The sequence below is a fragment of the Macrotis lagotis genome, chromosome 5, assembly GCF_037893015.1.
Source record: "Macrotis lagotis isolate mMagLag1 chromosome 5, bilby.v1.9.chrom.fasta, whole genome shotgun sequence".
Classification (NCBI taxonomy): Eukaryota; Metazoa; Chordata; class Mammalia; order Peramelemorphia; family Peramelidae; genus Macrotis; species Macrotis lagotis.
In genome coordinates, this window is record NC_133662.1 from 141,357,766 (window position 1) to 141,380,649 (window position 22,884).

The 22,884-nt window shown below is 34.5% G+C and overlaps 1 protein-coding gene across 2 annotated transcripts in view; it reads right to left on the reverse strand.

Moving 5' to 3' along the window:
• Positions 1-2,917: 2,917 nt before the first annotated feature.
• Positions 2,918-22,884, reverse strand: part of MOXD1 (monooxygenase DBH like 1) — a 119,265-nt gene continuing 99,298 nt past the window's right edge. For both annotated transcript variants that reach the window (XM_074187604.1, XM_074187605.1), the window contains exons 11-12: positions 10,807-10,975; positions 2,918-9,798 (exon numbers count right to left, since the gene is read on the reverse strand). In XM_074187604.1, coding sequence (XP_074043705.1) covers positions 9,571-9,798; positions 10,807-10,975 — 397 coding nt within the window. In that variant the 3' untranslated portion in view covers positions 2,918-9,570. The remainder of the gene's footprint in view (positions 9,799-10,806; positions 10,976-22,884) is intronic.

Below are 22,884 nucleotides of genomic sequence, written 5' to 3' on the forward strand. Positions count from 1 at the left end.
AAAAAAAGATTTATTAAACCTCTAATGCCTTTGAGTTTTCTCATCACCTGACCTCAAGGACCAAATAGATCAATTCAAGCTTCCATTTTTTCCTAGACAGGGAAGGTCCTAAGTTTTTCCCCTTTGAATTTATTCACATTTTGAAGTAGCTTTTCAAATTAAAACCTTGTAGCAGACCTTCTCTCACCTTCTCGTTAACATAGACTCCCTTTGCCCCTTAAGTCCCCTGTTATAGTGGTAACATCCATCATGTCTGCTGAACTACAGACTGTATTGGTATTTCTCTAATTTATGGAAATCAAAGGATAAAACTTTTCTTGAGCAATTCCACAACTTTATCCTTCAGTTGTTCCCAAAGAACTTTTACAGCAATTAATGCAATTTATGGATAGCTGCAAGTGGTAGTTAAGAAAGCCGTGTACTAGGAAAAAGACAATTTGAATTCAAGTCTTGCTGAAATGACTTCATGCCAGTGTAACTTTGGATAGGTAATTTTAATAATTAGGAGCTGTCTTATGATAGGATATTGACCAGGTTAGTTTGGCACCTCAGATTTGATTTAGGAATAAAATGAAACATTCATTGAAGATTTCACAGTTATGGAGGCTTGCATAATATAGAAGGCTATGCAACAAAGATATTCATTGAGGACATATCTTGATCCAATGGAATATGGTTCTCCTGCCTGTGTTGCCCAGGGAGGTACTCAGGGCACAAAATTAATTCCAACTACTTCAGGTTTACACCACCAGTATTTATGTATTGATGTATCTCAGTAAGTGTGGGGTAAGAGATAATTTATACCTCCTCTGATCCAATAGTATCCTGCCCCACAACACCTGGGTCAAAGTATTTTGCTTGAATATTGTCTTGGTCAAATTTGCCAAGAATGTCATTGAGTCAGAAGTCTAAATTTCCCCTTCCCTCCCCTCTACACCAGCTAGATTATTTAATCAGATCTTGACCTTTAAAGATCCTCTATCTTAAGAATTCCATAACTTCTTTAAGACAAGCCCTGGGGCAAGTCCAGGACCACATTCATTCATTCTTTTCTTACTAGGAAAATACAAAGAAAACTAATTCAAAACAAACCAACCATCCTTTCCTTAAAGAAATTTATATCTTACTTGGGAGAGGGGAAAGGGGCTAACAGCTGCATTGCTAAATATAATGACAGCATACATAAAGCAAGTGTTGAATTATATCCATATTTTTTACTTTGGCAATTCACATATAGAGTATCATTTTCTCCATCAGAATCCCCACACAGTTATGGTCTCATCCTACTTATCATCAGGCTATTCTCAAATGGCTGATAAACTACTGATAATTCTCTTCTCTTTCAGAGAAACCACAGGTTCAAGATCATCCACTCCTAATTTTGATGTACCATAATTCTACTCTTTGAGCCATCAAATTAATTTTTGTAAAGTGAAAATCTGAATTTTTTTTGTTTTAGTTTTTTGGATTTTTGCAAGGCAATGGGGTTAAGTGACCCAAGGTCATACAGTTAATTAAGTTTTAAGTATCTGACAATGAATTTGAACTCTTGACTCCAAGGCCTGTGCTCCACACACTGCACCACCTAGCTGCCCCAAGATCTGACCAGTTGGCCCATTCAATAAAATTCGGGATCAAATAAAAAATTCTGTTTGTCACTCAAAGCCCTTTACAACATGCCTTTGTTTTTACCTTTCCTGACTTTTTATACACTAACCTCTTTGTTGTTACTTACACAAGAAACTCCATCTCCTGACAGGTGTTTTCACAAGCTTTCTTCCTCCCTGGAATACTCTTTCTCTTTCTCTTTACCTCATTCTTTTCCTGGTTCCCTTCAAGTTCCAACTAAAATCCCAGCTCCCATATGAACCCTTTCCCAATCCCCATTAATTTAATACCCTCTCTCTCAATTATCACCAGTTTTTCCTGTATATATATATTTTGTTTGTACATAGTTGCTTACTTAACTCCTTGATTAGACTGTGAAGTCCTTGAAAACAGGGATTATCTTTTGCCTTTCTTAGTATAGGCACAGTGCCCAATATCTGAGGCATATAATAAATGTTTATTGACTAACTGATTGACTAAAATCATCCTTACTTCATTTACCACAAAAGATTGAAGTTGATTCTTAATTCTCATACTAGTCTATCTCTCTTCCCATTTCTACTTAAACATGGATGGTGATATTTTATCAGCTTCAGGTATTTGGAGTCAGCTACATCTTTGGCATTAGAGAGGCCCCACCATCACCATTATCACATGAATAATAGGTCTTTCTTTTTTAAAAATACATTTTTACTCTTATTTTTGTTTTTGGACATCACAGAAATTGTTTGCCATCCCTCATCTTCCAGAAAATCATCACAGATAACCAATAATATTTTTTAAACGTGAAAAAGAAGAAATAGTAAAACAGAATTTATTAAAAAAGTTTGAAAGAATGTGTCACAAATCATGCCCATGTACCTCCCACCTCAGCAAAGTGGTAGAATGTAGGTATCTTCTTATATCTCTTCTTTGGAGCCATTCTTGTTCTTTGTAATTTTCCAAAATTCAATTTTTATTGTTTTGTGATTCCAATTATATTGTTATAATCGTCATGTATATTATTTTCTTGGCTCTACTCACTTCATTCTTTTTTAAGATTTTTTTGCAAGGCAATGGGGTTAAGTGGCTTGCCCAAGGCCATACAGCTAGGTAATTATTAAGTGTCTGAGGTCAGATTTGAACTCAGGTCCTCCTGACTCCAGGGCCAGGGCTCTATCCACTATGCCATCTAGCTGCCCCACCTACCTTTCTTTATTCATCATAACAGTAATTTTTTTAAATTAATGATCTCATTAGACTATGAATTTCTTGAAGGCTGGAACTATTTTGTTTTTGCTTGTATGCTCAGCATTTAGCATGGTACCTGGGACACTTTATATATGCTAATTGAATGCCTGCAGTATAAGCCAGGTGATGGAATCTCAAAGTGACATTAATAATTTGTTTTTGTAATTTTAAATTACTTTCCAAAATGGTTGTTTTAATGCACAGATCACTGATAATGCACAGATCACTTGTGTGCCTCTTCCCACAATACTTCCTACAATTATTATTTCCATTTTTGTCATCTTTATTGATTTTCAGGATATGATGTAAAACTTCTAGGGTGTTTTTTTATAACAATTTCTTATTTTGGGAGACTGCTTTTGATATTGTGTATATGTGCATACATATGTACACTAAATATATGCATGCATGTATGTGTGCCTGTGCATATGTGCATACATGCTTATATTTAGTGTGAACAGTGAATTTTGCATTATTTATAAGTATATGTATTTACACATATACATATATGCATTATATATATGTATATATATAAATATTTGAATTATTTTTTCTGGATCTTTTAAATTAGAATTAATTGGTGGGTGAGGTTACCTTTCATATAGATACTAAAGAAGCTTCCTGGTAATCAGATCAATTAGCAATCAGGAAGAATACATTGAGAAAATTCTCTCAATTGTAAATAGAACAAAAGCTTGTCTTCTTAATCCCTTCAAGGGTCCCTACAACTAGTTCCATTGCTTTGAAGGTCTTTTAAGATAATTGATAAGGCTCTCCTTTTACTGGAAAGTCTAAATTTCTGAGTTCTTGCTCTGTCCCCCTTATAAGTTGCACCCTTTCATCCTGAACTACTCCTGTTACAGCCTGGTTTGGGGGCAGTACCCTTCTTTGATTGGACAAGTCAGAAGAGGCATTTCAAGATTACACTTTCTGATAGTTAAAACAATATAAACTCCACAATAGGACCCCATTGTGGGCTGTTTGGCTCTCTAGTCCCCCCCCCACTGCCACACATGCCTATATAATCCTTGATTCAGAGAAATATCAATAAACATGGATATTAACCTAATTCTGATTTGCTCTTTCTCAAGGTGAAAACTCTGGTAACATTTGCCTATGATTAGGATAAATTCTGGGTTTAACATTTGTCCTTGATTAGGATGAATCCAGGGAAGGTTCACACATTCATTTTCAACAGACTATAACCCAGTGAGGTCCCCTCTACATTTCTGGAGATTCTTTCACAATATATATTATACATCTCCTACTTCTCTAATTTTTGCTGGTACAATCTTTAATATTAAGTCAATATATGACTTAATAATATAAGGTCATATTTCCATTTAGGGTGACTGTGGAATATGATGTAAAGAGTTCATCTGTGCCTAATTTCTGCCATATTACTTTTCTGGTTTTCCCCTAGCAGTTTTATTAAAAAATCAATAAAAACTCAAGGTCAATATACATTTATTAAGTATCTCCTATGAACCAGGTTCTGTATTAAGTCCTGAGAACATGAAGAAGGACATGACAGTCCCTGTCCTCAAGAAGCTCACAATCTAATAGGGGAAGACAACAACAACGACAACAACAACAACAAAATGAAGCTGGAAAGTAGTGCATGGGTGGGAAGAAACCATAATGAAGTCTAGCACTTAGGGTGGGAAAAGATCTGAGCAAGTGAGGATTTCAGAGTTGAGTTCATCTTGCAGGATAAAGAATTTCTGGAAATCATGAAGTCCAGGAAAGCAACAGGATAGGCAATGATGAGCTGAATTCACCGTACAGCTTTTTTCTACAGTTTTTTTCCTTGTGTATTTTAATCTTTCATTCTTTGATTAATGCTTGTTATACGTCTTTATTTTCTCTTTATTCTCTATATTCCTCATGGAATTGAAGTTCCTAAGCTACTTATTTTGAGTTCCCTCTTCTAAAACATTTCTATGTTATTGTCTTGAAGATCTCACCCTATTTCCCCTTTATATGATTGCAAATTCCAATTCCTTTATGAAATGGAAACAGTAGAATTATTTCTTTCATGCTAGGAATTTATCTATGGCAATGATTGCATCAACCTTTACTACATCCCTATGTTAGGAGGCAGATCCTGGAATAGTGGAAAAGTAGGAGTAGTTTTCATGTTACTAATGGTTTGTTATGTCATAGACTTACAAATGCACTTATCAGAACAATTTTGGTAAGAAATAAAGCAGCCTCTCCAGTAGTCAAACAGGCTGATTGTGATGGCCTTATTCTTCATTCCTTCCTATTCCTTGGGGGAATACCTGGTATAGTTTAAGGACACCATTTACCCAAAGAACAGAGATATGGACACAATGCTGTCTCCTCTCAGACAGGTTCCTGAAAATAACTTTTTACATTTATCTAGCCTTGAAATCCATAGTTTTGTTCCAGATAATTCACCAGTTGTCATCTCTTAATTCTCCTAATTCTTCTTAGTCCTTTTTTGCCAGACTATAAGCCTTCTCCTACCCACTGAATGTAGGCAATCCTCTAAAGGTATCTCTCTCTCTTTATACTCCCATCTTTAGTGATTTTTATCAGTTTCCAGCAATTCAGTTACAATCTTTATATAAATGACTCCAAAATTTATATGTAGTTATAATTTTCTTTGATGCCTATTCCTCTATAATTAATGATCTACTGATCACCTTGGTGTTTCATTAACATTTCAAATTCATCTTGTCTAAAAGAGAACTCAGAGTATTTTTCTCCAAATATACCTGTAACCATTTTTTCCTGATTTTGAGACCACACATATAAATATTGTTGTTGTTATTGTCATTTGTCCTTTGCTCTTGAAGAGCTCTAATGTTATTAGGAAGGTGATGTCTTGACATGCAAGTGTATTAGAGTTAAGTGAGACAGAGTTGTGTAAAGTCGTCAGCCTCACTCATGTCTCCATAATCTTTGGAACCCAGTGGCAAGACATATGCAAAGACCACAGGTGATGTCCCTGGATGCATTTGGAGACCATGGTCTTTTTAACTAAGGTCTTTCCCAGATCTCAGTTGATCTGAAGCAATGTCTATATTTGAGGCAATAATTTGAGACAAAAAAATTTCCTGGTTTGCCTTCACAAAATAATCAGTCTGGGAGTTCCTTCATGTTGCCTTTCCACATAGCAACTTGGCACAGAGTAGTAGCTCAGATGTTTGTTTGATTGAATTAAATTTGTGGGTCAAATTAGGAGAGGAAAGCACCACTGCTGTGAATTAGTTCTTGGCTAAACTAACTTGTTTTCATTAGTCATGTTCAACTCTTTATGACCCCAGCTAGGTGGTATAGTAGATTAAGTGTCAGACTTCGAATCAGAATGACCTGAGTTCAAATCTAACCTGAGACACTTACAGGGTAAGTCACTTTACCCTGTTTGCCTCAATTTCCTTAACTATAAAATAAGCTAGAGAAGGAAAAGACAAACCACTCCAGTATCTTTTTCAAAAAGACCTACATGATAACTGAAATGCCTGAATGACAAAAAATTAACAAATTAGCTTGCCTCTTTTCTGTGATTGTGGTTCTGAGATATGTTCTAATTTCAGCTTTCTTATGGAGGCATATAGAGAAGTCAACATTCTTATACCTTTGAAATAAGTGGTATGAAATAACTCCACCAAGTGAGTGGGGTTGCTTGGAGTGAAGCTAAGAGTTGCTGGCTATATTATAAGTACACCTACACAACCTCAACAATTGACAAAAAAAAACAAAACAATCCTATAGCCACAATAGTTCAGTCTTCTAAAGCATTTTAAGGTTACTTACCCTATTATGACCAAGATCAGGAAATAGCATAAGAAATTTGTAACTTTCTCAGGACCACACAGTAGGAGTCACAAATAGGATTCAAACCCAGATTCTTCCAGTTCCAAGTTAACGTTCCTTCTCCTACATGATGCAATTTTCCAAAATATCCCTTCTTATTATTCCATGTTTCAAGCTTTGGAGACATCATCTTACTAATAAGTAAATGGAGTGTTTTATATCAAGCAAAAATAATTTATCACAACTCAATGAAAGAACTCTTTAATTGTCAGGAAATGCATAGACTAATGTGGATTCTTTTTGGTTCTACAATTTATGAGGGCACTGATTATATGACCTCATTCAACTAATAGTAAAAATACCTGGGTTCCATAAAAATAATCTTTTCAAGGGACATGTCTGTTTTAGAGAGGAAAAATGACTAGTTGGAAGGAGGAAGGTATGACTAGCCTTTTTGATGACAGGTTGTCAACAGATGAGAAACCTTCTGACTAATGCTACCACTACTAATCCTCATCTCTCGAATCTTCTATTTCTGAAATCTCATTGGTTAAAAACTTCCAGTTTCCTGGAAAAAAAATGGCAACTCCTTATCATTAGCTTTAAGGATGAGTCCAAAAAGACCTAAGCAGGCCCCTGCCTGTCCCTATAAAACACCTTGATCCCCTTGAATTGTACTGACACATGGAGTAGAAACAGACCCAGTAATTCAATACACTGAATTGGTAAAAGTTTGGCATAATGAACTGCTAAATCCTGGGAACCACTTCTTATGAAACCATTGTGGAATTTTTCTTCCTTAAAAGGTCACTGAGTCAAGGATCTCTAGCCTCATCCCTGATTTTATCCCTTCCTCATCCCATTTTGAAGGTGTTCATCCTAGCACCAAGGTATGGGCAGGTAGGCTTCCCTTGGCAGGTCAGTTTTGGAGGCTGGTCAGGGAAGAGCATAGACACTTTGCTGCAGTTTGACTCTTCTTTTGTATTCCCTGGGAATGGAGGTACAAGGTATCAAATGGTTTTCATTTAAAATGACCAAATATAAAGATGTATTTCTTTCAGTTTGACTGCCCTCATCTGGTTCCTATTGCAGTCATAAGTTCTTGCTAGTCATATCTTGCCATATGCCAGACAACAGAATCTGTCTTCCAAAACAAGGACAAATAAATCAGTGGCCTTTACTCATGATGTCATTGTGTAACCATGAGATAAAGGTGTTTTGGCAAATGACTAACAATTGGCTTTCGAAAAACATATGCACACAATGCATTTTTATATTTACTCTTCATTGTTAATATTTTTTTCAATACTTTCTAAGTCTAGACAATCAAGAGAATAATAAGTCAAGCCATGAACTGTAGCATTTGCTGATCTCCAAGGTATAAATGCTCACATCAAAAATTGAATAATTGCGGATCCAGTTTGAGCTGGCTTTAGCACACATCTTCCAGGAGGTGGATACTAAGGAAGATTAAGCTAAGAAGAGTTTCCATAGCTTCTCAACGTCACATTGAATGTTCTATGAAATCATGTGGGCAAAAGCATATTTCTCATTAAGAAAATTCTCATGGAAAGTTGTAGAATCAGATATAATATAAAAACAGTCAAATATCAGTAATAATATAGTTTACAAACATTACAGAATTTTAATCAAATGGTTCATTGCAAGTGGATGAACAAAACATTTCAAAACATTATCTATATGGAAGATTCCATATGACATTGTTTTACAGAGGAAAACCACCTTTAAAATGGCAACAACAAAATCAACATATTCAATTGACTAGGTAGTAACAGGAATAATTGAATTACCTGCACATCTCAAGGAGAGAACAAGATACCACAGGTAGATTTAATTCCATTTAGTTTATTAATGCTATCCTAACATAAAACTATTTTTAAAATGTGGAAATATCTGAACTGTACAGAAAGCAAACTTACTCATGTAACAGGTGGGCCACGATGGGCATATGCTAGACACAGAAGGACTGAGGGAATCTTTTTAAAAGTGATAACTGATTTTTATTAAGGAAAATTAGCTTATTAATTATGTATATAAAAATAAATCTACAAGAGCAACCAGAGCTAAAATTTAGCCAGTATTCAGCAAGTGTGACATACTAGCACTGTTTTGGCAGCATGCTATACAGGTTTCCCACTCTCACTTGCCTCTCAACCTATGCAAGTCAAATCACTTTGCATCTGACAAGGAACCATTAAGGGAGTCTCAATAAATTGATCATCAGCAAGCTGAGAAACCCTTTTCCTCTGATTCAACAACCAGTCATTTATTTTGTAATCTTAAGGCTCCAGAACCTTGATCAGAGCACTCAAGGCCCAAAACTCAGCAACAGACAAGTGAGGAAGGTAAAAGCAGAGTTGTAGGGCTGGGAACTGAAATCTCAAAGGAGAAATGAAAGAAAAGTGAAGGATACAGTTGGGCCCTTAAAGGAAGGGAACTTAATGTAGTAGTAGCTTTTCAAGAGTTGTGAGTAATGGGAAAAAAAGTAAAGATCTGAATCTTAAAAAGTGACACATGTATCTTTAGAGAAAAGAACCAAAAAGATTTTTTTAAAAGACAGAAGAGAAAACCCAAAATTTATTAAACAGAAAGTAAGCAAAATGTTGAAAATTTTTTTAAAAGAACAGAAATCAAAATGCCCAGTTGTCCCAACTTTTGCTTATCCCCCCAAAAAAGATTTTATTTCAAGGAGTGTTCATTTCTTTGAATATCCTCATATAGAATTCGACATCTTTGGAAAAACAGAGGTTGGGGTTCTCTATTTGAGTTAAGAGAAAATGGGAGAGAAGAGAAAGAGCAAGACAACTTCCAAATAGTCTGTTGTCTCTGTCTGCATTTTAATTGCTCATTTTGACTATGGAAAATAAAAGTGCAAACATATTTGGTGCTTGCCTGGCATTGAGAACATCACCAAGTTCAATCAAATTATAATACAAAATGTCTGATGCTCACTGTGTTCCTGAAGATAAAAAAGAAAAGAGATATCTGGAGAACAAAGTTTGGACATAAAGAGCAGGAAGAAGAGGAAGAAGAAGAAGAAGAAGAGGAGGAGGAGGAGGAGGAGGAGGAGGAGGAGGAGGAGGATCCACACACAAATGGCTCTGGTTTATATGGTCTTTCAACTTCTGGAGGCAATGCTGTCATTCCTTGAATCTGAAATTAAACAAATAAAAATGAATATGTCTTTTATGAAATAAGATTAATGTTCATATTTTTTCAGAACTCAAAAGAGCCTAATAAATTCCTTCATCTTACCAATGAAAAAAATTAAGACTCAGGCAATTAAATGACTTATCCCAAGGGAGATAAAGGAAGAGTTTGAATCTAGGGCCTAAACCTTTATAGTCAGTTATTTCCATCATTGTTAGATACTTGCTAACAACTTGCTAGAAGAGAGTAACCACACTTACAGATGATGAGGGAGATAACAAGTCAAGTGGAATACCAAGAAAAAGTGTTAACTACAGTTTAGATGAACACAAAGTTCAATTATAGTTTTAGAATTTCTGTAGTCTTCATTTTCTATCTTTTCCAAAAAAGTTCAAAGTTGGGGGCTAAAAGATTCTCCCATATTATGCAGAGAATTAAATAGATAATTGGGGCAGTTGTCAGAAAAGTGTTTTGTTAAGTGTCAAAGCATTATAGAAAAGTGAGTTATTGAATCAATGAAGATTTGTGGATCAACCTGATGTGATGGGAGGGAGAAGGAAAATTCATTTCTAACTCTAGCTTTGCACCTAGGTAACTAGTAAAGTGTCAGAAACAGAGAAAACAGGGAGGATTCTTTTTAATAGAGAATAATAATGAATTTATTTTTTAATGGCAATTAAACAATCATTTAAAATTTATTAAATGCTTATTTTGTGCTAGGTATATGGGCTAAAATTTGGGGCATACAAAAATAAGCAAAACGCAGTCTCTGCCCTCAAGGAGTTTATGGTTTAATGGATTAACATATTATATTCAGGTTGATACTAACCAGGAGGGAATTAAAGACTTTGAAATGAAGTTCAAAGAAGAGGTTAGAACTTGGAAATGTTTCTTCCTTTATCACTCTGCCCCTCTCTACTGAATTAAAATAATATCTTTACTCTTCATTAGACATTTCATTTGTAGTTACCTTGTTCATGCTTCATCTAATGAAAGTAAAGAAAGACTTACCGACCATTCTGCATTGTCTGTTTTGGAACATCTCACATTCACAGGCAGTCCAAGAACAAGTTTATTGAAGGAAATGCCATCTTTTTTGGACCATTTAAACTTATTCATTGCATCCATGAAAGATAAGTTTTTATACTGTTTAGGACTCTTGATAATGAAAGGCCAAGTCCTGGATTTAAAACAGACACATAGATTAGCTATGTTCAGAACAACACCCATAAATATTGCCCCTAACATAGCTTCATATTAATTTCTTAATGGTTTAAAAAATAAAGTTCCCTATTCTGATTCATGGACCTGAAATCAGGCATTCTATGAAGATACAAGAATTTTGGACAAATGAAAAGATGGACAAAATGGACAATATTTCACCTCAGATTTCTCAGAAAGTAATACTTTCTAAGGAAGTATCATTTATCCTCCCTTGTTTCCTTCCTTTCATATCAGATCATGTTCCCTAAAATTCTACTCTGAAGCTCCATGACAAATAGCATCTAGATACTCAAAAGACACATTGGAGGAGTTCAAGTTCTCTTGGGTTCTGCTAAACAGAAAAAAAAAAAAAACTTTGAGTGGTCTAATAGTCGAATTCTTCTCTGCTGTGCCAGAACCCTCCCAGCCAAGCCTGGAAATGTTCACAGCCAGGAGGCCAATACATGCGTAAAGCTGTTAAAATATGAGGCAATCCTGCTCTATATTCAAGATTCAATAATATCCATGCCCCGAATCACTCTCTGTATTTTTTTCTTCTCACCAACTATCTTAGATAAAACTTCACTCTGAGGTCTTACTCTCCGGATTGATAACTACCTTACTAGAATCTCTTTCAGGAATGGTCTCCATCATGTTTCACCTCTCTCATGCCTCTAACTACTCTTCTGACTTCTCTTTACCAGTCTTTTTGGTCACAAGAATAGCACACCTCTTACAGTTTCCCTTTATATGTTGTCTTGCTTCAGTATAATTCAAATTCCTTCACAATAGAAACCATTTTGTTAGGTTATATTTCTATCCTTTGTGCTGGTACAGTGCCTGGCTTATATTAAATACTAAATAGATTATCTATCTGTCATCTGTCTCCATCCCTTATCTCTTTTTCTTTCTTCTCTCTCTTTTTCCCTTTGTCACTATCTGTCTCTGTGTTTCTGTCTCTCTCCATCTCTGTCTCTCTCTTTCTCTGTCTCTGTCACTCTTTGATTCTGTCTCTCTCTCTGTCTCTGTCTAATCATTTCTGATGTGGAAATGAATATCTACAGATCCTCAGGTATTTTTGTATGTCTTAGAAATACGAGTTATTGTTTTAATCTGCTAGTTTCATACTGTGGTGGTGATTTTTTAAAATATTTTATTTTTTCCAATTACATGTAAAATATTTAAACATTTTTTTAGAATTTTGAATTTCAAATACTCTCCTTCCCTTCCTTCCTTACTCTCTCAGATAGCAAGCAAATTGATATAGATTATATATGGACAATCATGCAAAACATATTTTCATATTAGTCACATTACAAAAGAAAACAAAAAACACACATTTGATTTTTCCCCCATTAGTATTTTCATCATGAGCTCTTTATAATTGTAGTGGATCACTGAATTGCTGAGTATAGCTAAGTCATTCATAGTGGATTATCATGCAATGTTGCCTTTACTATGGCCCAGTTTTCTGATACTTCTCACTTCACTTTTCATTAGTTTATGTAAGTCTTTCCAGAATTTTCTGAAATCAGTCTGCTCATCATTTCTTATAGTAAAATTGTATTCTATCAAAATCATATACCATAGCTTGTTCAACCATTCCCCAATTAATGGGCCTCCCCTTGATTTCCAATCCTTTATCCCTGCAGAAATAGCTGTTATAAATATTTTTGAACAACTAGGACTATTTACTTTTTTTAGAAAGTCTCTATGGAATCCATACTTAGTAGAGGTATTGTTAAATCAAAGGGAATAGATAATTTTATAGCTCTTTAGGCAGAATTCCAAATTGCTCTCTGGAAAGAGTGGATCAGTTCACAACTCCATCAACATCTTCCCACATGCCCTCAAACATTTATCATTTTCTTTTTCTTTTTTCATATTGGCCAATCTAGTAAATGTGAGGTGATACCTCAGAGTTATTTTAATTTATATTTCCCTAATCAAAAGTGATTTAAAGCACTTTTTTCATTTGACTATAGTTAACTTTGATTTCTTCACTTAAAAACTGCCTGTCGGAGCTGCTAGGTGGCACAGTAGATAGAGTACCAGCCCTGGAATCAAGAGTACCTGAGTTCAAATCCAGCCTCAGACACTTAATAATTACCTAGCTGTGTGGCCTTGGGGAAGCCACTTTAACTCCATTGCCTTGGAAAAAACCTTAAAAAAAAGAGAGAGAACAAAACCCTGCCTGTCCATATCCTTTAAACATTTATTAATTGGAGAATGACTCACATTCTTATAAATTTAGCTCATTTCATTTATATGAGGCTTTTATCAAAGGTACTTGTAAAATGTTTTTTACCAACTTGTTGATTTCCTTCTAATCTTGGCTGCATAAGTTTTAGTTGTGCAAAAATTTTCTAATTTAATAAAACAAAACTATCCATTTTGCATCTCCATAATGTTCTTGTTCTCGTTTGGTCATAAATTTTTCCTGTATCTATAGGTAAACTATTACATTATTGTTGTTGGATCAGTTTCAGTCACATCTGACTCTGTTTGACTCCATTTGGTATCTTCTTGGCAAAGATCTTGGAGTAGCTTGCCATTTTCTTCTAGTTCATTTTACAGATGAGAAAACTGAGTCAAACAGGATTTAGAGATTTGCTTGGGATCACACAAGTAAAAAGTGTCTGAGGATAGATTTGAATTCAGGAAGATGAGTCTTCCTGACCCTAAGGCCAGCATTCTATCCACTGATCTTATGAGATAGAGAATGAAACATTTGTCAAGAAAATGCCAAATGCAGTCATGAAGAGTTGGACATGATTGAAATTATCAAACAGACCAAAATACATGCTGTATCCTTCCAGGAGAACGGAAGCTCCTTGATGGAAGGAGCTGTTTTGTTTTTGACATTGCATCCCTAAAGCTTAGATGTCTGGCACATAAACTTCTTATTAATGTCAATGGGAAGTTAGGTAGAATAGTAGATAGAATGCTGGGTCTGGAGTCAGGAAGTGCTGAAATCAAATCTGCCCCAGACAACAACAACAACAACAACAACAAACAATGACAAATCATTCAAAAACATTTATTAAGTACCTTCTATTTTCAGACACTATGGTAAGAACTGGAAATCCAAAGAAATGCAAAAAACAGTCACTTGCTCATGAACTGAGAAGTTCAGAGACTAATGGGGAAGATAACATGTAATCAATTCTGTGTAAAAAATGTTATATAGAAAATAAATAGGAGATAATCAAGAGAGAGAAGAAATAATTATTAGAAATAAAGGAGTTTGGGGGCAACTAGGTGGAGCAGTGGATAGGGCACTGGCCCTGGAGTCAGAAGGACTTGAGTTCAAATTTAATCTCAGACACTTAATAATTGCCTTGCTGTGTGACCTTGGGCAAGTCACTTAACCCCAATGTCTTAAATAAATAAAAATTAAAAAAAAGGAGTCTGGGAAAGTTGACTGTTGATAGTGAACTTTGGCTGGAACTTGAAGGAAGGTAAGAGCCAAAATACCAGGTGGGAGTGTGGTCCAGCCATAGGGGATATCAGTGAAAATGTCCAGAGTCAGATAAGAGATTGTCTTGTTCAACAACAGCTAAGGGGCCAGTGTCACTGAAATGTAGTCATAGGATAGGGCTGGAAGGTATAAGAAGAGTGGAAAAATGGAGAGGGACAAGTCTTGAAAGACTTTGGATACCATTTACCCTGAAATAATAGGGAACCATGGGAGTTAATTGAGAAAGGTAGGATGAGATACCGTTGGACTTGTATTTTAGGAAATTAACTTTGACAGAAATTTCTTTGTAAAACAGATAGAATGGAGATGGACTGGAAGGAGGAGAAACTTTTATTAAGCAGGACACTCAGAAGGCAAAGGTTCAAGCATGAAATGAAGTTAGAAAGAGAGAAGAGTTTTAGGGAAAATATAATAATTTCAGTTTTGAACAAGTTGAATTTAAGATACTTATAGGGAAATTTGAAATGCAAGACAGGAAGTTAGGAGAGAGGTTTGGGCTGAATAATTCCATTTGAGAATCATTAACAGAGAGATTACAATTAATTTCATGAAAGCTGATGAGATCACCAAGTGTATAATGTTGTTACTCTCAAAAATGCTTCTTGAGGGGCAGCTAGGTGGTGTAGTGGATAGAGCACCGGCCCTGGAGTCAGGAGTACCTGGGTTCAAATCCAGTCTCAGACACTTAATAATTACCTAGCTGTGTGGCCTTGGGCAAGCCACTTAACCCCATTGCCTTGCAAAAAACCTAAAAAGAAGTGCCTCTTGAATGTGAAAAATGACTTCTATTGACCATTCAAAGCAAAGGGCATATTTTGCATATACAATCACAATGGAATTTCAAACACACTCAAGTTTGAAAAGTTCTGATATGTTTGAATATGTTCATGATTTCAAAGACATATTGCTGTATTCTAGAGACCATTGAAATCAACAATGTGCATGTAATTATGGGAGTGATAAACTAAATTACCTAACTCATATATATCCCAGTCGCACATCTAATTAGTATTTTAGTTTACTCAAATCAAAGTTTCAACCATTGTTAGGAAAACCTTTTCAATTAAGAAACATGTAGGATTTGGATTGAAATACTAGATTTTTCAGGGTGATAGTGATTTACAATCTGACATGTGAACTGAATCTGTAAATACAAGAAACTCTAATGAGGTATTTTCATAATATCTATTTCTCCTTAGGTAAAGAAATCTAATTATAAATAGTATCTTTTTTTTACCACTTATTAAATATGTATACATAGTCATCTGAGCCGATTTTTATGTCTTTTCCTTTGAATCATCACCTTAACACTTCAATTGTTCAATTATCTTTTCTAGGAGTCTGAAGATTATGTTTCCATCTGTTTATTTTTGGTCCAGACTGGTGATTTCACTGGTGTAGGGAACTCCCAGTGTAAAAATTCCATCTAGTGATACAGATTGGCAACTCACAAGTAATTAATAATCTTGGCAACTTTGTCCAGGGTCTTTGTCAATGGCAACATCTTAAAACAAATACTGGGTTCAAAACCAATCTTCTATCTGCTATGTCACTATTCATCCATGTAACCAAATCCATTAAAAATAGCATTATTTCTTTAGGAAGACCCACAGAATGAAAAAAGTGGCAAATAATTTATGATTTCATAATATTTACCTTCAGGCTGATTTTTGTTTAATGAAAGCCTTAGTTTATTGTCTTTAGTATATGCAAAGTACTAATAATAAGTCCTAGGATGCTCAGAGAAAGGTAATATAGTCAAGGCACTCATATTATTAATAGAAATAGAAAACATATATAGGAAATTTTAGCTTCATATCAAATGGAAAGACATAATGACTCTCACTCAAGGTGCATCAATAAAGAAAATGGTAACATTCTCTTTAATGCCATTTCATTTGTTGAATTACTAGAATGACATGTTTGTCTATTGAAAATTTTAGGATTAGGTGGCATGAAAATAATACTCATCTCCAAGGAAAATTAGATAAAAATACTGATTAACAACACAAAACCAGTATCATGATTGAATCAAAAGTTTTGAAATAGAATACAGATGCTATCCATTGCTGATTTCATAATTTTAAAGTTAATTTAAAATTAATATTGTCTTTAAAGAGGACAATTTCTATTACATACAACTATTTAAAAGTTAGTAAATTTTGGGTAATTTTTAATGGAGGAATTATAAGTTATATGTACTTTAAACAAGCTAAAGTATTACATACTTTGGGAAAGGGAATCTAGCTCACAAGCAAAGGAAACTTTTATCAAAATGTCACAAAAATCAAACTGCTAACTCTTGAAAAACCACAAGAGGGCACTAGCATTGCTACTAAAAAAAAAAAAAAACCTGGAAAATGATTCCTTTATTGTTGAGTTTTCATTTTATTTTGTTTTGTTTTGCCAGCAATATCCAACACAATGCAATCTTTAAAAAAATATTGCTCTTATCAGGTTTTGCTGCTTTTCCTGAAAAAATTCTATTTTCAATTATCTTTTACATATGAAGGGATATATAGAAAATCAATCCAGAAGATTTTATAATAGTATCTTATATTTAAATTGAAATGATATGGAAGTGTATGAGTAAATCTAACATATTTTGCAATTGTGGAAAAGATATGGACACAAAATAGATGCCCATTAATGAAAGAATTGTTAAACAAGATGAGGTACAAACATGTAATGGAATATCACTGTGCTCTGGGTAGACCCAAGATGGTGGCACAAAACTAGGAAGTTCCTGGATCTTTTCCTCTAAATAGTCCCTAAAGCAGCAGAACCCCCCCCCCCAAAAAAAAAAAACAGAGTGAAAAAATTCTCAACTCAAGATTTTGCAGAATAATTTCAGAAAAGGTCTGTTTCATGTGAGTAAAGGTGATGCATAGCCTAGCACAGGAGGGAGAGCTGGGAGCTGGGAGCCAGTGGGAGACTCTTAACCACAGTGAAGCTCAAGTCTCGGTTCAGCAGACCAGTGGTACAGCAGGCCAGCAATGAGGCTCCCCAACATGCTTAAGGCAAAGTTTGAGCCTGGGAATGCTCAGGCAGGACTGTGCTGGGAACAAATGAGCAACTGAGATGCCAGAGCAGAAAATCAGAGACCAGACTCCCAGTCCCCAACACAAAACATCCAGAACTATACCCTTTGCCTTCCAGAAAAGAGCTCAACTATCAAAATAAGCTGAAAACCAAAAAAGTGTGCTAACCATAGAAAGCTACTATTCTGATAGGATGATAAAAATGCCATATCAGAAGAAGAAGAAAGCAATGACAAAATGCAAAATGTGAAGCCTCAAAGGGGTTTGTGAATTGATTCCAAATCCAAAAAGAACTCTTTGAAAGAGTTCAAGAAGAATTTTAAAAACCAAAGAAGAGAGGGAGAAGGAAAAACTGAGAAAAGAAAAGAGAGATACACAAGAGAATTATGAAAAATTGACTGAAGTAAAATGTATCTTTTTTTAGGTTTTTGCAAGGCAAACGGAGTTAAGTGGCTTGCCCAAGGCCACACAGCTAGGTAATTATTAAGTGTCTGAGACCAGATTTGAACCCAGGTACTCCTGACTCCAGGGCTGGTGCTTTAATAAAAAGTATCTTTAAAAGTACAATTGGCTAACTGAAAAAGGAAAACAACTCATCAAAAAAATATGAAGAGCCAATTGGAAAAAGGAAAACAACTCATCAAAAACTAAAATTAATCAACTGAAAAGGAAATATAAAAGTTAGCTGAAGAAAATAAAACCCTTGAAACTAGATCAGACAAAAATGGAAACTAATGACCCCTTGAGATACTAAGGTTTCATCAAACAAAAACAAAAGACTGAAAAAATAGAAGAAAATGTAAAGTACCTCAGGAAAAACAACTGACTTGGAAAATGGATGGAGAGATAATTTACTAATTAATGGTCTTCCTGAAAGTCACAGTCAGGAATAAAAAAGTCTGGACAATATCTTTCAGGAAATTATTTTGGAAAATTGCCCTAAAATACTAGAACAAGAAGATAAAATAGACTTTGGAAGAATCTAACAATCACCACTGAAAGAAATCCCATAGTAAAATATTCCAAGTAACATTGTAGTCATATTTCAGAATTCTCAGCTAAAGGAGAAAAATACTGCAAGCAGCCAAAAAGAAGCAATTTAAATACCAGGGAGCCATAGTCAGTATTACATGGGATTTATCAGCTTCAACATTAAAGGATCAGAGGGCCTGGGATATGATAATCCAGAGGGCAAAGGAGCTTGTGTTATAGCCAAGAATCAACTATCCTGCAAAAATGAGCATATTCTTTCAGGGAAAAAGATGGGTTTTACAACAAAATAGAGGATTTTCAAACTTACCTTATAAAAACACCAGAAGTAAACAGAAAATCTGGTCTTCAAATATGAAACTCAAGAGATATATAAAAAAAGGTCAACAGAAAGGGGGAAAATGTTAGTCAATATGACTAAAACTATCTACATCCCTACATAGGAAGATAATATTTGTAACTCTGGAGAATTGTATTTCTCTTAGGACAGTTGAAAGGACTATACTTTGAGGATGCGGGTATAAATTTATTATAAATTAATGATACTTCAACTCATGATGATTATATTTCTATTGGGATAATTAGATGGAGTTTATTTACTAGCTGTGTGACCTTGGGGAAATCACTTAACCCACAAAAGGGAAAAAAATTTTAAAATTAAAAAAAAACAATCAGTCCAGCCTTGACAAGGAAAGATGAAAGGAGTATACTCTGACAGAGGGTGTGTGTGTATAACACAGGTATAAAACAATTAAATCATGCAAAAGTGCATATACTAGGAAAAGAAGGTGAAAAGAAGGATAAATGACACTGCATGAAGTATCACAAAGGCCTATTACAGTATAGAGAAACAAGGGAAACTATATTGAGTAAATCTTCTCTCAACAGATTTGGCTCAAAGAAGGGAAAACATGCATTTCCAATTGAGTTCAGAAATTTATCCTACCTTACGGTGAAATGCAGAAGAAAGGAGAAAGAAAGGGAAAGGAAGGGTTGATAAAAGGGAAGGGGGAAGTAAAAGTAAAAGTGAAGAAAAAAGTAAAAGGGGAAAGGAAGAAGAAAAGGGAAGGGGACTGATAGAAAGGAGGGCACACTGAGGGAGACAGCAGTCAGAAGTGATTCACTGGGGAGGAGGGATGAGGGGAAAGGAGAGAGAAAAGTACAAGTAGGGGAAGATAAGATAGAGGGAATACAGAGTTAGTAATTATAACTGTGAATATGAATGGGATGAACTCCACTATAAAATGAAATTGGATAGCAGAGTGGACTAAAAAACAGAATTCTACACCATGTTGTTTACAAGAAACATATCTGAGGCAAAGGGATACACACAGAGCAAAGGTAAAGGACTGGAGCAGGATATATTATGCTTCAGCTAAAATAGAAATAAAAAAAGCAGGGGTAGCAATCCTGATCTCAGAGAAAGTAAAAGCAAAAATAGATCTAAGTAAAAGGATAAAGAAGGAACCTACTTTTTCTTAGAAGGTACTATAGGCAATGAAGGAAATTCTATGTACCAAGTTGTATAGAATCCAAATTCTTAGAGGAAAAGGTAAATGAATTTCAGGAAGATATCGCCAAGCAAAATAATATTTTTGGTGGGGTCCTCAATCTCCCTCTCTCAGAATTAGATAAATCTAACCACAAAATAAACAAGAAGGAAGTTATGAAGTTGAATAGAATTTAGAATAGTTAGATATGATAGACCTTGGGAGAAAATTGAATAGGGATAGAAAGGAATATACCTTCTTCTCTGTGTGTGACACCTACATAAAAATTGATCATGTATTATGCATGAAAACATCACAATCAAATGCAGAATAAGAGAAATTTTAAATGCATCCTTTTGTAGATCATGATGTAATAAAATTACTTGTATTAAAGAATCATGGAAAGACAAACTAAAAATTAATTGGAAACTAAATAATCTAATTCTTAAAAAATAGTGGAAAAAATAAAAAAAAATCATAGAAATAATCAACAATTTCATTTAAGGCAATGACAATGAGTTAACATCATACCAAAATTTATGGGATGCAGACAAAGCTGTTATTAGGGGAAATTTTATTTCTCTAAATGCTAACATAAATAAAATAGAGAAAGAAGAGATCAATGAATTGGACATGTGACCAAAAAAAGCTAGAAAAAGTAATATTACTGTGCTGTAAGAAACAATGAATGTGATGTAAGCAGAAATGTATTAGAAAAGTATATTAACAGATGTAAAGGGAAGTAAGTAGAAAAAGTAAAATATGTATAGTAATAATAATAATGGAAATGGAAAGAATACCAAAGCATCCAAATTAAAGGCAGAGAAATTATGATGACCAAACTTTTTCCTAAAGAGAACAAACACCTCCCCTGCTTCATTATAGGAATGGAAAGGCAATAACTATTGAATATTACATATGTCACTTTTTAATATGTTAGTTATTTTGTCGATTTTATTTTCTTTTTACCTTTAGTTATTTAAAGGATAACAACTTTTTAAGGAAGAGAGAGAATGATTTGATGGAAAATAAATTTGATATAGAAACAAAGGATATCATTAAAGAATTTTGAAACCTTAAATTGTCATAGACATTTCAATAATGTTGAAGTAAAATATTTGGTAAGAAGACTAATTAGCTATAATCTTTGGGGGGTAGGGGAGACATGAAGAAATCACCTGTTGCCAAAAAAATTATCTGATAATAGTTATTTTATTAATTTGTCAGAATGCTTCTTCCTTCATACTTAATAATATTGTTTTATTTTTATTTATAGATATATGCAAGGCAAGTTGATGAAAGGCTTGATATGAACAATGGCATTTCAAGACTGGGTTTACATTCTGAGGCTCTTCCTATTTTCTTCCAAAGTCATACAAAGATCAGCTTTCTTAATGCTATCTAAGTATCACATTTCTCAAGCAGAGTAATCTGATGGGGCATTTGGACATCAAGTCATTCCACCCTACTTTAAATAAATTATGGTACAATACTTTCATCTGGCTAGAATAATCAATCAGATGTATACACAAGGTCTAGATATCAATCAGTCAATCACAGGCTTTTGACTAAGTAAAAAGTCCTGAATCAATTTAGAAGTCTTTTGACATCATTGGATAGCGTGAAATGAAACTCAAGAAATTCTGCTCAGATTGACTGAAGGACTTATTCATATCTAATTCATGTATAAAACCAATAAGATAGTTTGGAACTGAGATTCAAGCACTAGGCAAAGAGTTATTCAAACCAAGTCCTTCAGAAAGACTAACTTGCTGGGGGTATGTGGGGGGGGGAGAAAAAAGATCCTCAATCACCTTCCCCTTCCCCTTAAGGTCTGAAGAGGTACTGGAAATATGGATTTTTTAAAATTAGGAACCTAGCAATGTCCCTGGGAGCCAAGGATAAGTTGGAAACAAGTACTATAACTAAGGGGACATTAAGAGGATTCCAGGAAAAAGAACTTTTAGGAGCTATGAGTTATTCCTTTGGCATATATTACCTTTGTTCTAGACTAAGTATTTATTGATCAGAGAGTATGTCATGGTCTTTTTTGGAGGGTGGGGAGAGGGGAGAGGTATACCAATTGTTCTTACTATATCACTTTAGTAAAATAACTCTTTCTAAAAGCTAATTAAACCTGACCCATTGATGATGCTGATTTATAATCAATGAGAGAAAAATCATATAATAGTGGGGACTCATGACCTATAACATTTGAAAAATACCAGTAGAACTTGACTCACAAGGTTAAACCTAGAATAATCTGGAAGCCTATTATTCTAGCAGGATTGGGGTTAGAAGCATAGATACAGAGATTTTGAAACAAAAAAAACCCCCAAGATTTTGTCTTATTGAAAGTAATTTCAGGAATGGGAAAGCATATAGCAGGAGTGGTTACTTATTAGGGGAAGAAGAGGAATCTTTACTTGCTGGTTTAAGAAGTAGTTGCCTGATCCACTCCAGTTTAAGATAAACCTAATCATAGACCATGATGATTCTTCTTTTAAACATTATCACTTAATCGTTTTAAACATTAATCATTAATTATTATGACTCACATTTCTATAATGTTTTATTGCTTTTTTTCTTACTATAACCTCTATGAGGAGGTTATGCAATATTATCATCTTCATTTGATACCTAAAGAGACACAGATAAGTGTGTCACATAACTAGAAGAGGTAGTGATATTCATAGAAAAAAAAAACTGGGACTTGTTTTAAAATCACTGTTCCAGCATTTATTTCTATTATCTTGAGTAAAACTCAACTTCATTTATAAAATTAAAAGGGCTGGACTAGATGATCTCTAAGGTCCCCTTCCAACTCTAAATTTATGACCATGGAAGAACCAAGGATTCAAACTTAAGTCTTCTGAAGTCAAAA